The sequence below is a fragment of the Onychostoma macrolepis genome, chromosome 10, assembly GCF_012432095.1.
Source record: "Onychostoma macrolepis isolate SWU-2019 chromosome 10, ASM1243209v1, whole genome shotgun sequence".
NCBI classification, from domain to species: domain Eukaryota; kingdom Metazoa; phylum Chordata; class Actinopteri; order Cypriniformes; family Cyprinidae; genus Onychostoma; species Onychostoma macrolepis.
The window spans coordinates 23911979-23928082 of NC_081164.1; the positions used below are offsets into that span (position 1 = coordinate 23911979).

The 16104-nt window shown below is 36.0% G+C and overlaps 1 protein-coding gene and 1 pseudogene across 1 annotated transcript; both read left to right on the top strand.

Moving 5' to 3' along the window:
* Positions 1–3012: 3012 nt before the first annotated feature.
* Positions 3013–6258, top strand: LOC131547936 (poly(ADP-ribose) glycohydrolase-like; annotated as a pseudogene).
* A 2341-nt stretch (positions 6259–8599) lies between these two features.
* pargl (poly (ADP-ribose) glycohydrolase, like) lies at positions 8600–15981 on the top strand. The gene is made up of 16 exons (XM_058788876.1): positions 8600–8869; positions 9458–9961; positions 10069–10155; positions 10244–10354; positions 10433–10504; positions 10588–10674; positions 11204–11364; positions 11460–11572; positions 12141–12210; positions 12286–12361; positions 12437–12584; positions 12995–13073; positions 13616–13724; positions 13817–13907; positions 14038–14166; positions 15407–15981. Exons 1-16 carry the CDS (start codon positions 8681–8683, stop codon positions 15523–15525), a joined length of 2145 nt encoding a protein of 714 aa, XP_058644859.1. The 5' UTR covers positions 8600–8680; the 3' UTR covers positions 15526–15981.
* The last annotated feature ends 123 nt before the right edge of the window (positions 15982–16104 follow it).

Genomic DNA, 16104 nt, shown 5'->3' on the forward strand with positions numbered 1-16104 from the left:
ACCAATATGTTCCTTTAAGTTTCTAATATGCATCCTTTAGGAGTTAATAAGGCACAACAGTGTCCTTTTTCGAACGGTACCGTCCCACTTAGGCCTACAGCCTTTATACCTTTTTTTCCTGAGAGCGTAGCTAGAAATAGCACGGTTTTAATATTTTTAATTCAAATTAAGTTACATTTCAACATGACATTCACATAAAGCGAAATGAATTTCAGCATGAATAAGCTTATAAAAAAATAATGAATGGTTATAATAATTGGAGTGTGGCGCCATCTTGTGGTTACCGTGACGAACGCCAATCATTGGCAGGTTTGACAAATAAATGTATAGGCTTTCATGATCATCACAAGCTTACACGGAGACTGAACGTCAACACCTAGGACTATTAAAGACGAATAAATGAGTAGATATTATTTACCTTTTTTTCCTCGCAATTCTGCTTCACTTCAGTTATGATAGCTACTTTTAAAAACAATAATGTTTTTAAAGACTGTACACACAATTCACACAATCAAAAGTGAAAGAGCTCCATACACTACAGTATAAATTAAAGTATATAAGTCATTTTAATTGAAAGGAAATGCAGGGTCTATTTCAGCATCATTTTTTTTTTTTTTTTTTTTTTTACGATTTACGGTTTTATACAAGCCTACATACTTTTTTTTTTTTTTACTACATACTGTGTTTATCTTTCTTTCTCCTACTCCAATTGCATCTTGTTTAATTGCCCCAATATTTAATCATGGTAATCATAGTTTCTGCCAAAATAAAAACCGCTTTCAGAATCATTTTAGCCAACGAGCGAAATAATTTTATTAATGTCTGCTAAATTACTTAATAATGCTAAGATAGCCTAATTTCGCAGTGTTCAAAGTTCGTCTCTTGAAACGCAATCTCATATTTGATCACTGATAACAGTAGGATATACAAAATCTTGCGCTCAGCTGTTCGCGTTCTAACTTCGAATCGAACTTTCAACTTTATTGCAACGTTCGAACCTCGTTAAAACAAAGCCCTTTGTCTTTTTGTCCTATATTCTAATCTATATGATCTGTGTTCTTTATTCTCCCGAGACACAACCGTAAGGGGGAATGTCCTGACATTATATGTTAATACATTTCTTTGAGACTATATAAGTCACAGTTTTATTTCTCTAAGTTGGCCTACTATAAAGAGTACATTCAGAGCTTTTTAGAGATTCCAAATATTTGAAGGTTTAACCATGACATTTCCCTTCTAGGTCTTTAAATATGACTGACATGAATGAATAAATAAATTCAACATTCTTATGGGAAATTGATAATATTTTGTAATTAAAAAGTCAAGTAAAATAGTGTATCAAATAATTTCTAACATCTTTCAAAGAGCTTTTATCTGTCAAAGAGCTGAAAGCTCCATTAAATGCAGACACTATAAAAAATGCAAAACATTTTCTAAAAATTAATCTCATATCTGTTTTACAGAGAACGTAAAAAAAAATTGTCTGTAACCTAAAAATTGACTGGTATATTGAATAAAAAATTTGAATTAAAAAATGTTTTAATATTGTTTTTATTTTATAGTATAATATAGTACACTCTCAGAAATAAAGGTACAAAAGCTGTCACTGGGGTGGTACCTTTTCAAAAGGTACATGTTTGTACCTAAAAGGTCCATTTTGGTACCTTAAAGATGCATATTAGTACTTAAAGTGTACATATTTGAACTTAATGGGTGCAAAAGTGTACCTTTTGAAAAGGTACCGCCCCAGTGACAGCTTTTGTACCTTTATTTCTGAGAGTGAATAGTATAATTCATTCATTCATGCATATATGCATGCTTCTTATGCTCCACACAGTAATGATTTTATTTTTTCTATGGTTCTCAAACCAGCCCTTTCAAAGTGCAGCTATGAAGACTTCAGCTGCTTTCAGCTCAGGAACAAACCCAAAGCAGGGATCCACATATCCCATCAAGAACCTCAAGACAATGCAAGACTTCACCAAGGAGCTTAACCAGTCACTTCTCACAAAAGGACATATAGTACTCATAGATGTAAGAACCATCCAACTTTATCCTTAATCGTGTGTTCTAATCTTACTTTATAACATGTGCTGTGAATACTGATTTGGTCATAATTCTTGTCTGAGCAGATGACATGTTTCCAAAGTTTCTTTAAAAACTTATAATAAGCACAAATTCTATCATTTCTGTGGCAAAACATTGGTGACAGTTTTTTCAGTAGCATTTAAATCTGAAGTTTGTCAGAATTAATGCAAATGTTCGGTAAACACTGTAAATGTCTATGTTACATTTACGCATTGGCAGATGCTTTTATCCAAAGTGACTTACATTGCATACATTACATTTTATTTTCCCTGACTGACTTAGAGTCTGTCTTGGCTTTTACACAAGATCTCCTCAGGTTCATCTTGTACAATCTGACAAGCAACAATCATGCAAGACAAAAATTCAATTAACAATCACACAGTGTGCACTATTTGTCCGGCCAAAATAATGTCCCACTGGACGAAATAAAATAAATATACTTAGCCTGAATTAACTGTATTGGTTATACACCTTTTTTTTTTGTAATGCCCGTCTGTTGTAAGTGTTTTTGAGTCTGTACACTCTGTCTCCAGCCCATCCCTCTCCTGCGACAGCAACAGAACCAGGCCATAACAATGTCTCAGCAGCAGATTTCCAGTCTGTTAGCAAACGCCTTCTTCTGCACCTTCCCTCACAGGAACGACACTAAACCTGGTTCAGAATACGCCAACTTCCCCACCATTAACTTCAGCAGGTGATGCTCTGATCACATTACACTGAATGTTTCATTCTGATCTGAAAATACTGGTGTTGTTTCTGTTTGTTTATTTATACATATATATTTATATATATATATTTTTTGTTTATTTGCTGATGAGAAAGACCCGGCACAATTAGCCCAGAAAGCACAGAAACTGAGGGCCATATTCCATTACTTAAACACAGTGACAGATGAAAGTCATGATCAAGATCAAGGTACTGAGAACACGCATATCACATTCGATTTTGGATTCAGTATAACTAAATTTAATGGCCTTTAATTGTTTAACAGCAAAACCAGATGGACTGGTTACTTTTGAAAGGATTAGCATTCAAAAATCAAAGCTCCCTAAATGGAAAAAGTAAGTTACATTAGTTAGAAGCTTAATAGACTAAAGTGAGTTGACATGCCTCTTACTGATCGTGTTGGACTTTAGACAGAAGATGCCCCTGAGGAACCTTCACGTCTCTTCAGAAGGATCCATTGAGAAAGAGGGTACAGGCATGCTGCAGGTGAGTTTCATCTAAACATGGCTGTTTTGTATCTGTTCTTCAGTTTCACTTATCACGTTGTTCTGGACAGGTGGACTTTGCCAGCAAATACATTGGTGGTGGAGTGCTGAAGTCAGGACTGGTTCAGGAGGAGATCCTCTTCTTCATGAGTCCAGAGCTCATTGTGGCCAGACTCTTCACGGAGAAACTGGCTGATAACGAGTACTGCTGGGGCATTTAGCAGTAAAACAGCTTTCAGTCAGATATAGGGTTAAATCATGCAAAGATTCTGTCATTCTGTCACAGTCACAGAAAACCTTTATGGCAGCAAATTTCAAGCCTGCAACATAACAAATGTATTCATTATAGAATGTTTACACAGCCTACAACACACACAGTAACATGACAGACCGATGGTGTTGATGGTTATGTTTCCTCTTATCACTAATTTGTCATCAGGTCCTCAGATGTACAGCTTTACTTCTGGCTACAGCAGAACCTTTTCTTGGGTCGGTCCATACATTGATCACATGAAGCGGTAAGCACCAAAGACAAATGCACAAAATTAAATTTTCAAAAAATGTTGGTTTTACAGCCACAAGTAAATTCATAGGGATAACTGGAAGAGACGTTATCGGCAGATCGTTGCCATCGATGCTCTGGAGTTCAAGAACCTAAAGGATCAGTACACCAAAGAGAACATAAAATGAGAACTCAACAAGGTACTAGTTTTGACGCATTAAAATATGCAATGCCTTACTGTAAAGTTTATTCAGGCTTTTACCGTGTGACTCAAAGGCATTCGTGGGATTCCATGGAAACCTGAAAACAGCCATCGCAACGGGCAACTGGGGCCTTCAAAGGGGATCCTAAACTCAAAGGTAAATGAAGACGAAACACACACACACACACACACACACACACACACACACACACACACACACACACACATCCTGTTTGATCTGGAGATGATGAATGCACAGAATGTTTTTGTCTTCAAAAGCTCTCATTCAGTTGATGGCTGCTGCGGTGGCTGAACGAGACATGGCTTACTTCACCTTTCGCAATAAAGAACTTGCAAACGAAATACAGGAAATACATGAGATACTGACCAAAAACAACGTGACCGTGGGTAAGTGCATACACTGCAGTCGAAAAACAAACAGGAGCTGGTATAGGCTTATATGCTGGTATTAATAATAGAGCACACCAATAGAGTTACATAAACATCATTTTCCCAGTAGATTTTTAGAAATAGATTCTTCTTATAAAAATAGATCTTCAGCAACAATGTTTAAACCTTTGAAGTAAGATACACCATGAGTTCTGATTTTAAGTGCAGTGTTATATTTGCTTAATTAAAACACATATTAAATTTAATGCACCAACAGGGAGATCCACCACTTTGATTCAAGGCTGTTTAAGTAAATAATTTTTGAAATTCTGAAATAAGAAATAGTAAGGTGATATTACTCCTGGAACTGATGCTATTAAAAATGGTCTGTTCAGTACCGCTCTGCAAATGTACATTAATATTTTTAAAATCGTTTTTTTTTTTTTTTTAGATCAACATTCAGTCCAAAGATGAACCAAAATGGTAACATGAATATGAAGCATTATTTGATCGTTTCTTCTCTCAACAGACAAACTGTATAAATGGCTGAAGAAGTACTGTGCTCGTGAACATCACTCGTCAATAGACCTGTACAGATTCATCAGAGAGAAGATCGGGCATAAGGATAATTTATTGTAAATCTGTGACATCTGTACAAGCTCACTTCAGAGAAAAGTAGTCAAAAACAGTTCAGCAGTTTTAAATATGAAGGATCTGAATAATGATACAACCTTACTAATCAATTGTCTTGCATCAAGTATAGTAAAAACAAAAGCAGAATAAAACCGTAATGCTTTTATTGAATTAATACGATAATTCTGCAGCTTAATCTGTTTATTGTTTTTCAAAATGACAATAAAATAAAATGAAACCAACGCACTTTTTCATTCCATCATCCATGGTGTAGTAATATACCATCTGTTGCACTTCAACTGTTTCAAAGTTTTTGGACCTCGTATATGCACACAAGACTTTTTGGGATTTAATGTCGCGTTTTTAATAATCTTATTGATTTCTCACAACTTGCATGCTTTTCCTGCGCTTGTCCGAGTTAACTGCGGTGCTAACAGAAACTCATTTACAGAGACCAGGGCCGAGGTCAGAGTCTCAGGTCAAGTCAGATAAATCTCTCTAAAAATCAGAATCATTTCTATACAGAGCTTTTCTGAACAAGTAATTTATGAAAATATAGAGGGTATAGGTTATTCATTATTCATTCATATTCAGTGTTCATTATTACCATAGCCACAGCACAGATGTTTTTGTTTTATGTTAGCCTTAGATGTCACACAACAACAGCTATCTAATGAGGGCATGCCTCAATCCTGCAAATAAGAGTGGAAACACTGGTGATCAGTCATCAAGAGGAGAACCCAAAAACCAGCACTCATCGACTGATTCTGCAGGCAAAGGGGCCACATCTGCATCTACTGAGAATGGATGGGAATGGGCACAAGAAAAAATGCCCCCATTTGGGTATCCATGATGATCATAAAGACCCAAAAGAGGCCCAAAAGCCATATCCATATGGCGGATCTGGAAAAAGCCCTCTCAAAGTACACCTATGGACACTTCAGATTCTTCCTCAGATGCTTCCAGCTCAGGAACAAGACCAAAGCCGAGACCCACATGCATCCATGCAAAACTACTCTACAGAGTTTGACAAACTGATAGGGCATGCAATAATGATAGATGTAAGAATCAAACTTCATTCTCAGTTCTTGTATTCTTATCTTACTTTTATTAAGTGAATATGGATTTGGTAATAATTCTTGTTACTGGCTTGTCTGAGCAGATGACATGTTTCCAAAGAGGTGTGATGGTCCCTTATCAAAGGACTCATGTTTGCAATTCCCACCATGTGAAGTTACCACATCTCTATGCAAGTATGAGCATCCAGAATGCTATTGAACAAATCTCTCTCTCTAAAATCATCATCATTTCTATACACAGAGTGTCTCTGAACAAGTAGCTTATGAAAATATAGTGTATAGGATATTTATTATTCATTCATAATCATATTCAGTATAATGATTATTCCCCATAGCCACGGCCTCCATCCCACCACAAGTCCCATGCACCACCCACTCGCTGGGAAGCCACCTGTCATGTCTGCGCAAGCTCACCAAAGGCAGTAACTCTATTGAGGATGTTCAGGTACCGCACACTAAACAAAGACAATTATGTTTACTCTTTTAAAGTGTTTTTATCATGTGACCTGTTATCTGTCTTTTTTCTGTTTGTAGACCGCAACAATGACTTACAATGGCAGATACAAAAACACCTGGCCATTCGATGCACTTTATAATTACTGTCAGGTTAGTGAATCCTTCTCCATATCAGAGGACAGGTCAATGTTTGTGTGAAAATAAATATTGATGATATTTACTCTACAGCGCTTGCACTCAGTGGACAATAATCTCTATTCGCTGATCCCAAAGATGGCCGAACTAGCTCTTGAGTTACCTGATCTCATTAAACAGGTATGCTACAGTTTTTTCAGTGTTAAGAATCCTTAAAATGATCACACTTTCCACAAAAATATTAAGCCGCGCAAATGTTTTCAACATTAATAATAAGAAATGTTTATTGAGCAGCAAATTAGCATATGATTTCTGAAGCATCATGTGACACTGGAGTAATGATGCTGAAAATTCAGCTTAACATCACTGGAAGAAATTACATTTTAATATAAATTATTTTAGTATATATTATGATAGAACAGTATTTCTGTTTTTACTGCATTTTTGATCAAGTAAATGCAGCCTTGCTGAGCATAAGAGACCTCTTTCATTAACAAAAGTTTTACAGACTCCAAACTTTTGAATGGTAAAGTGCTTTATAATTTTGTTACAATTTTGCAGTTTGAGACAAATTTTGTCCATTTATTTTACTGTGGATGAAAAATCAGGATTTGTTCAGTACTATTTAAATTTATTGTAAAAATAAGAGCATAAATAGATGCAAACGTTCTGTTCCAGTGAACGTAAATCATCACCACATTATTTACTAAGATCGCTTTTTTAACACAAAATATAGCAATGCACTTTAGAATTCCACTGGACCATTTAATCTTGCATAGCTTATACAATGTTTTTTTTTAAATTAAATGCATGTCTCCAGCCCAATCATGTTATAATATATATATATATATATTATTATTTTTATTTATTTATTTATTTTTTGCTGTAGCCTATTTGCTAATGAGAAAGACCCAGACAGAAACCAGAAAGCACAGAAACTGAGGGCCATATTCCATTACTTCAACACAGTGACAAAAGAAAGTCATGATCAAGATCCAGGTACTGAGAACACGCTTAACACAACTACTCTACGCTACTGTTCAAAAGTTCTCTTATGCTCATCTAAAACTGCATTTATTTTTGTTTAAAAATACAGTAAAAACAGTAATATTGTGAAATATTTTTATAATTTAAAATAACTTACTGACGTAATATACAGTATCTCACAGAAGTGAATACACCCCTCACATTTTTGTAAATATTTTATTATATCTTTTCCTGTGACAACACTGAAGAAATGACACTTTGCTACAATGTAAAGTAGTGAGTGTACAGCTTGTATTACAGTGTAAATTTGCTGTCCCCTCAAAATAACTCAACACACAGCCATTAATGTCTAAACCACTGGCCACAAAAGTGAGTACACCCCTATCTTTGATCCGGAGTCGCTTTTTTTTTTTTGCTTCAAGGTTTATAGTACAAAATATGAATCTGAGACGCTTTTAGTCTGGAATAAACATAAGTCTAAAAAATAAATAAATCATTGTACTGAAGAGTCTTTCTGCTTGCTTATTTTTATAAATGACAATAAATATATGATAATAAATAAAATGAAATGTACCTTTTCATTCTCATCCATGGTATATACTGTCCAAGGTCTAGTAATTTAGCATCTCTGTTACACATTAACACTTTCAAAGTTTTGTTTCTGTACCATGTCACTTTGCATAAGCGTACTGTATACATACACACCACCACAAAACATTGTCGCTGTCTGTATCTGAAAAAAAGAGAATTAAACAATCAAAATGCATCAATTTATGTGCGTACCACAAGTGTTTACTAGTATTAGTGGTTTGTTCATATCACTGAGAAATACGGACAGCTTTAGCAAACACCTCCCACAAATAAAGCATATCGGAGTGTGGCGCCATCTGGTGTTTAAAGACGCGAACGACAACAATCACGTGACGAAAGGTGAGAGATTAATAAAAGGGCTCCTGAAGCGGTTTTGACCAGGAAACACCATGACAGAATTTATTAAATGTCAGTGTTAGAAATAAATGCGTGTGGTGTTTCTGTATCCCGTCATAGCTCATATCCTGCAGTTCTCTGGAACTGCCACAGCTCAAGGTTTCATCCTCGCGCGTTCACTTTCGTTCTGGCCACACAAGCAATCACACGCTTTTACAGACACTGGACGCCACCCGCACGGACTATTACAGCCGAACAAGTGAGTGAATGTCATTTACCAGTTTATGCACGTTTTGTTTTACACACCGTTTGTAAAACTTGGCGAAAGTTACATGTGGTCCGTCTAAAAACATCGCATTTGATTGTACACATAGTTAGTAAAATCGAAAGTGAAAGAGCCCCAAACACTACATGTTGTATATAATTATTAAATTAAAATAAAATAGAGGAGATAGACCATTTTAACATTTTTCTCTTTCCACAATGTACATGTAACTTTGAGTGCACAGAGTTTATATTGTTATTGTTACATCTAATGTTTTTACCACTTACTACTTTTATAAATACGCGTTTCCTGTCTCTTTGGTACTCCAGTGAGCTCTTGGTTACCCAGAAAGTTGGAATAAGAAAGTGTTTTCACTGTAAACACGCATTCAGGTAGTAAGTTAGCGTGTTTAAGCACCAGGCAAACCACGCAATTGGGCCCTAAGCACCCCATTGCCTTCAGGTAGATCCATAACGGAGCTACCTGAAAATATAATAGCCGCATATATCAAGACATATAGGCCAAAAAGGTGATTTGTCATGTTTTGGATATTCCGATGCTTTTGCTTTATTTTGGCCTTAGATGTCACAGCAAGACAGCAGTCAAGTGTGGGAATGCTTCAGTCAGACAAATAACAGTGGAAACACTGGTGATCAGTCAAGAGGAGAACCCAAAAACCAGCACTCATCCACTGATTCTGCAGGCAAAGGGGCCACAAGCCAGCCCACATCTGAGACTACAGGCAATGAGAATAAAAACCCATATACATTTAGGCCCAATGACAATGGAAGGAATGAGGCACCAGGAAAAAAAACCCTATCTAGTGAGAACGCAGAGAAAATGTGCAAAAAAGCCAAATCTGACGAGGTCCAAAACCCCAAGCCAACCCACGGTGCATCTGGAGAAAGCAGCTCAAACCGGCCCTCTCAAGGTGCACCCATGTACAATTCAGATTCTTCCAGCTCAGGAACAAGATCGAAGCCTGGGATACAGCTGGGTCCCACATATCCCATTCAGTACCTCAAAACAATGCAAAACTACTCCACAGAGATGGACAAGAAACTGCTAGGACATGTAATGATAGATGTAAGAATCAAACTTCACTCTCAGTTCTTATATTATAATTTTACTTTATAAAGTGTGCTATGAATATGGATTTGGTCATAATTCATGTTACTGACTTGTCTGAGCAGATGACATGTTTCAAAAGTGGTGTGATGGTCCCTTATCACAAGAGTCATGTTTGGGATTCCTACCATGTGAAGTTACCACATCTCTATGTAAGTATGAGCATCCAGAATGCTATTGAACAAATCTCTCTCTCTCTCTAAAGATCTTTATATTCAGTATAATGATTATTCCCCATAGCCACGACCTCAATCCTACAACAAGTCTCATGCACCACCCACTCGCTGGGAAGCCACCTGTCATGCTCTGCGCAAGCTCACCAAAGGCAGTAACTCTATTGGGGATGTTCAGGTACTGTAACTATGACGATTAATTTTATAGAGCTCAGGCATGTTTATCAAAATGTGACCAGTTTTCTGTCTTTTGTAGACCGCAATAATGTCTTACAATTCCAACAACAAGGACAAATGGACATTTGATGCACTTTATCTTTATGGTCAGGTTAGTGAATCAAACTCCATATCAGTGAACAGGTAAATATTAATGTGAAAATACACGGATTGATTTGTGCCGTTGCTCTACAGCGCTTGCACTCAGTGGACAATAATCTCGATTCGCTGATCCCAAAGATGGCCAAACTAGCTCTCGACTTACCTGATCTCATTAAACAGGTGTGTAACATACATTGTGTTAATTAAGAATCCTGTAATACGAATATTACTTGTGTTGCAAGCTTCAAAATAGTTTCTGTTCCACACAGAATGATTTTGGTTATGATCAAGTTTGTGAATTGCTTTTTGTAGGAAAACAAATCAATCTTTTGTGTTATAAGTTTAGTTAAAAATGTTTCTGTAATATTCAATATATATCACATTAAATGTAACGTAGCACAAATTCCCGCTTTGCCCTAGTTTCTGACTGTTTTGCAATGATTTCTTTGGGCTTTTTAGGTGTAAAAAAAGTGTAAATGTGACAATAATGCAAAGGTCCTGTAAACATTGTAAATTGTGACCATATGCATCTGGCAGATGCTTTTATCCAAATTGACTCATTGCATTCTCATTTTATCAGTTGTTGCTTGCATTGAGTCTGTCTTGGCTTTTACGCACAATCTCATCGGGTTCATATTGTACAATCTGACAAGCAACAACCATACAAAAAAAGTTATGTACTTATACTGTTTGTACAATCTGTCTCCAGCCCATCCCTCTCCTGCGACAGCAACAGAACCAGGCCATAACAATGTCTCAGCAGCAGATTTCCAGTCTGTTAGCAAACGCCTTCTTCTGCACCTTCCCTCACAGGAACGACACTAAACCTGGTTCAGAATACGCCAACTTCCCCACCATTAACTTCAGCAGGTGATGCTCTGATCACATTACACTGAATGTTTCATTCTGATCTGAAAATACTGGTGTTGTATCATATTATAATATACATATATTTTTTGCTGTAGCCTATTTGCTAATGAGAAAGACTCTGAGAGATTAAACCAGAAAGGAGAGAAACTGAGGGCCATATTCCATTACTTCAACACAGTGACAAAAGAAAGTCATGATCAAGGTCCAGGTACTGAGAACACGCTTAACACAACTACTCTACGCTACTGTTCAAAAGTTTGGGGGGACGGTAAATTTTTAAACGTTTTTGAAAGAAGTCTCTTATGCTCATCTAAAACGGTATTTATTTTTGTATGAAAATTAAGTAAAAACCGTGATATTATTGCAATTTAAATAATTAAATGATTTTTCAGCATCATTACTCCAGACTTCGGTGTCACCAGATCCTTCAGAAGTCATTGTAATATGCTGATTTGCAGCATATTAAGATGCATCTCTTATCGTTTTCAATGTTGAAAAGAGTTGAGCTGCTTAATATGTTTGTAGAAACTGGGATACTTTTTTCCAGTTTTATTTGATAAATATAAAGTTAAAAAAATAGCATTTATTTGAAATGGAAATAATTTGTAACATCATGAATGTTTTTACTGCCACTTCTGATCAATTCAATGCATCCTTGCAACTTTTGAGCAGGAGTGTATATGTAAGTGACGCATGCAAATATTTCAAGGTATGAGCAATGAATTTATTTTCATTTCAGCATAACAAAATTGAATGTCCTTTAACTTCTTTAACAGCAAAACCAGATGGATTGGTTAGTTTCGAAAGGATTAGCATCCCACCATCACAGCTCCCTGACTGGAATAAGTAAGTTGCACTAGTAATACAGTAAATAGACTAAAGTGAGTTGACATGCCTCTTACTGATCGTGTTGGACTTTAGACAGAAGATGCCCCTGAGGAACCTTCACGTCTCTTCAGAAGGATCCATTGAGAAAGAGGGTACAGGCATGCTGCAGGTCAGTTTCATCTAAACATCAGTTTTGTACCTGTTCTTCAGATGAGTTTCATCTACATCATGTTGTTCTGGACAGGTGGACTTTGCCAACAAATACATTGGTGGTGGAGTGCTGAAGTCAGGACTGGTTCAGGAGGAGATCCTCTTCTTAATGAGTCCAGAGCTCATTGTGGCCAGACTCTTCACGGAGAAACTGGCTGATAACGAGTGCCTTAAGATCACAGGTACTGCTGGGGCATTTAGAACAGAAAAAAATTAGAAAGCCAAAACAGCTTTCAGTCAGTTACAGGGATAGTTCATGTAAAAATGTATACCTTCAATGCAATGTAATGCAGTGACTTTGGATAAAAGCATGTAAAATAAAAAAAAAGTCACTGTCCAGCGATCACAGAAAACCTGGATATACAATATCAGTATATTTCAAGCCTGAACTGAAACAAATGCACGTAGTATAAAATGGTTATGCACATATAAACTTGTTTAAATTTAAACATTTTAAGCAACATGAGAGTGCTGAGTAAAAAAAAAAACACTTCTATGTGAGCCATTCATGATCTTCACCATCTCATACTGATGGTGTTGAGGGTTACGTGACATTTCCTTCATCTTCAGTCAATCTGTAATGTTTTATCAGGTCCTCAGATGTATAGCTTATCCTCTGGCTATAGCAGAAGCTTTTTTTGGAAGGGTCCATTCGATGACTGCACAAAGCGGCAAGTACTTATGACAAATACATAAAATTCAGAAGTGTTGAATTTTTTTTTTTTTCAAAACGATTTTTAATAATATCTTTGAAAGAAGTCTCTTATGCTCACCAATGCTGCATTTATTTGATCAAAAATACAGTAAAAACAATAATATTCAGATTTGTGATCAGCCAAGGACAAAAAAAACAAACAATGTTTTGTTTAAAGCCATTAAATTGTGGAATGGCCATTAAACCATTTCACGATTTCAGTCTATATAGCCTATAATGTTGCTTTAATGGATATCATATAGATGACTCTGAATTCCAACATGTCAAGGTTTTACAGCATTTTGTAACTCACAGTTCCCCATAGAAGTGAAAATGACTGTTGAAAAAACACACTACTTGTTTTTATATGAGAACTGATCCACCTATGTCTATTTTTCACACTCTCTAGATTCATTAAGGTAAAGATGACTTGTCCAAATTATGTCCTGAATGAAGCAGTCCTTCTTTGCATTCTCTAAAAGCATCAAATGGGTGTAAACTTGTGTCATTCATTCACAGGGATGTGTGGAAGAGACGTTATCGGCAGATCGTTGCCATCGATGCTCTGGAGCTCAAGTACCCGAAGGACCAGTACACCAAGGAGAACATAACACGAGAACTCAACAAGGTTGTAGTTTTGAAACATTACAGTATTGACATTTGCTGTCACAAGAATTTGATATTGTGAGGCTATTCAGACTTTCTGTGTGACTCTCAAAGGCATTCGTGGGATTCCACGGAAATCCGAAAACAGCCATCGCAACGGGCAACTGGGGCTGTGGTGCCTTCAAAGGGGATCATACACTCAAAGGTAAAAGGTGGCAAACACACACACACACACACACACACACGCACGTTTCTTCTGGAGAAATTGCAAATATTCCAGATGGATTATGATAATTATTTAAATGCACAGAACAGAATGTTTTTGTCTTCAAAAGCTCTCATTCAGTTGATGGCTGCTGCAGTGGCTGAACGAGACATGGCTTACTTCACCTTTCGCAATAAAGAACTTGCAAACGAAATACAGGAAATACATGAGATACTGACCAAAAACAACGTGACCGTGGGTAAGTGCATTCACTGCTATCAGAACATGATCGCAAGAAGCGGTTTAGCTTAAATGTCAGTAGTTAATAAGAGAGAACAATAGTAGGGTTCTATAAATATAAATTTTATTCATTAATAATGTTTGTCTAGACAGACATACCATCAGAGGTGTAAAGAGTACCTTGTAAAAGTACAGATGCCTTACAGTAAAGTGACCCCTTTATAAGTTACAAGTCACCAGTTCCAATACGACTTGAGTAAAGGTCTTCGAGTATCTGATCTGAACAGTACTGAATGTAGGCTCAGATGCACTAGTCCTCAACAACCAAGTGTCATGCCAGTGAAAAACAAGAAACGGTTCATTTGTGAGGAGAGCTATCACATATTTTCTTTTCTAAACCTCAAAACTGCAATAAATCAATGCTGCCACAACAGCCTCTTAAATGTCTACAAACAATCAAGTCTCAGTTAAGCTCAAGTACTAACCCTAACCCTCTAAAAGCTCTCTTCAGAATAATGGATACATAAAACATTAAGTAAAATTAAATAGTCAAAGCCTACTTGCACTGGCTGTGCTGGTTTCAGCCTCATCCCTAACTCCATTCATGTAAAGTAGCCTTGTTGACAAGTTTGGGTGAGTAAGGGCAAAAATGTAGTGCAGTAGAGGGTAAAAATTGCTGACTATCAAAAAGATCTTTGATAGTCTGTAAAACTAGTAGCCAAAAAGATACTTCAGTTACTATTTTCATTTATTCAAATACTTGAGTACCATAAAAATATGTATGAATTTATCCACACAAATATTAAATAGCACAGCTGTTTTCAACATTGATAATCAGAAATGTTTCTTGAGCAGCAAATCAGCATATTAAAATGATTTCTGAAGGATCATGTGACACTGAAGATTGGAAATTCAGCTTTGCATCAAAGAAATAAATTACATTTTAAAATGTGTTACAATGGATATAATAATATCACAATATTGCAGTTTTTATTGTTTTTTTTTAATCAAATAAACACCTTGGTGAAAGACTTTTCAAAATCGTTACAAATCGTACCGACCTTAAACTGTGAAATGGTAGTGTGTGCTTCAGTGTTATGTAGTTAGAATTTATTTATGTATTAAAATTTAACAGCCAAATTGATGAACCAAGGCCTCCACGTATTGCTCTACAAATGTAAAGTAATACAATACTATTTTTAAATGAGATTCTTTTCAGGTGCTGGTTTTGAGTAACTTGTTTTTTTTTTTTCTCTCAGATAAACTGTACAAATGGCTGAAGGAGTTCTGTGGACAACATGCACGTGAACATAATTCGCAAGCAGATCTTTATGGATTCATCAAAGTGAAGATCGGCTTTAGGGCTAGCTTACTGTAAATCTGGCAACTGCTCCATACAAAAGATCTATACAAGCTCACTTCAAAAAACAGTTCAGTGGTATTAAATATGTAAAGCTGCTTTGAATGTATCAGATTTCTGAAGGACCAGAGTATTTAAGTAATAATACTAAAAAAAACTTCTGTATGTAATATATTTGTTTTTGGACCACAGGTGTCATATAAACTTAATTGTTTACCTTAATTTGAGTACTTTATAGTCAGACTTAGTCAAGATTCATATTAATCAAAGGCCTTCATATCATTTGATAAAGTGCACAAAACACATCTTTATTAAAGTAAAAATAAGCTGTATTCATGTTAAATTTGTCTTGCATCAGTAATTAGTACAAACCAGCAAACAGATCGAACTGAAATGCTTTTATTGAATGAAGTATTATAACAGTAGTCTGGAATAAACATAAGCCTAAGAAAATAAATAAGTCCTTTTATTTTATGTCCTGAAGAGAGTGTTTCTGCTTACAGCTTATTGGTTTTTTTTTTACAAGAAGATAAAATGATTGTTTCAGCTTTCAGTCCTTGAATTCACCTACTGAAGTTCATTATAATTTGGCACTGA

Bases quoted from the DNA above. Each gene is read 5' to 3' on its own strand.
- pargl (XM_058788876.1), top strand. From the start codon at position 8,681: ATGTCAGTGTTAGAAATAAATGCGTGTGGTGTTTCTGTATCCCGTCAT. The intron at 10,156-10,243 runs GTAAGTATGAGC...TATTCCCCATAG, and splicing joins TGAAGTTACCACATCTCTAT to CCACGACCTCAATCCTACAA. The intron at 11,365-11,459 runs GTGATGCTCTGA...TTTTTGCTGTAG, and splicing joins CCCACCATTAACTTCAGCAG to CCTATTTGCTAATGAGAAAG.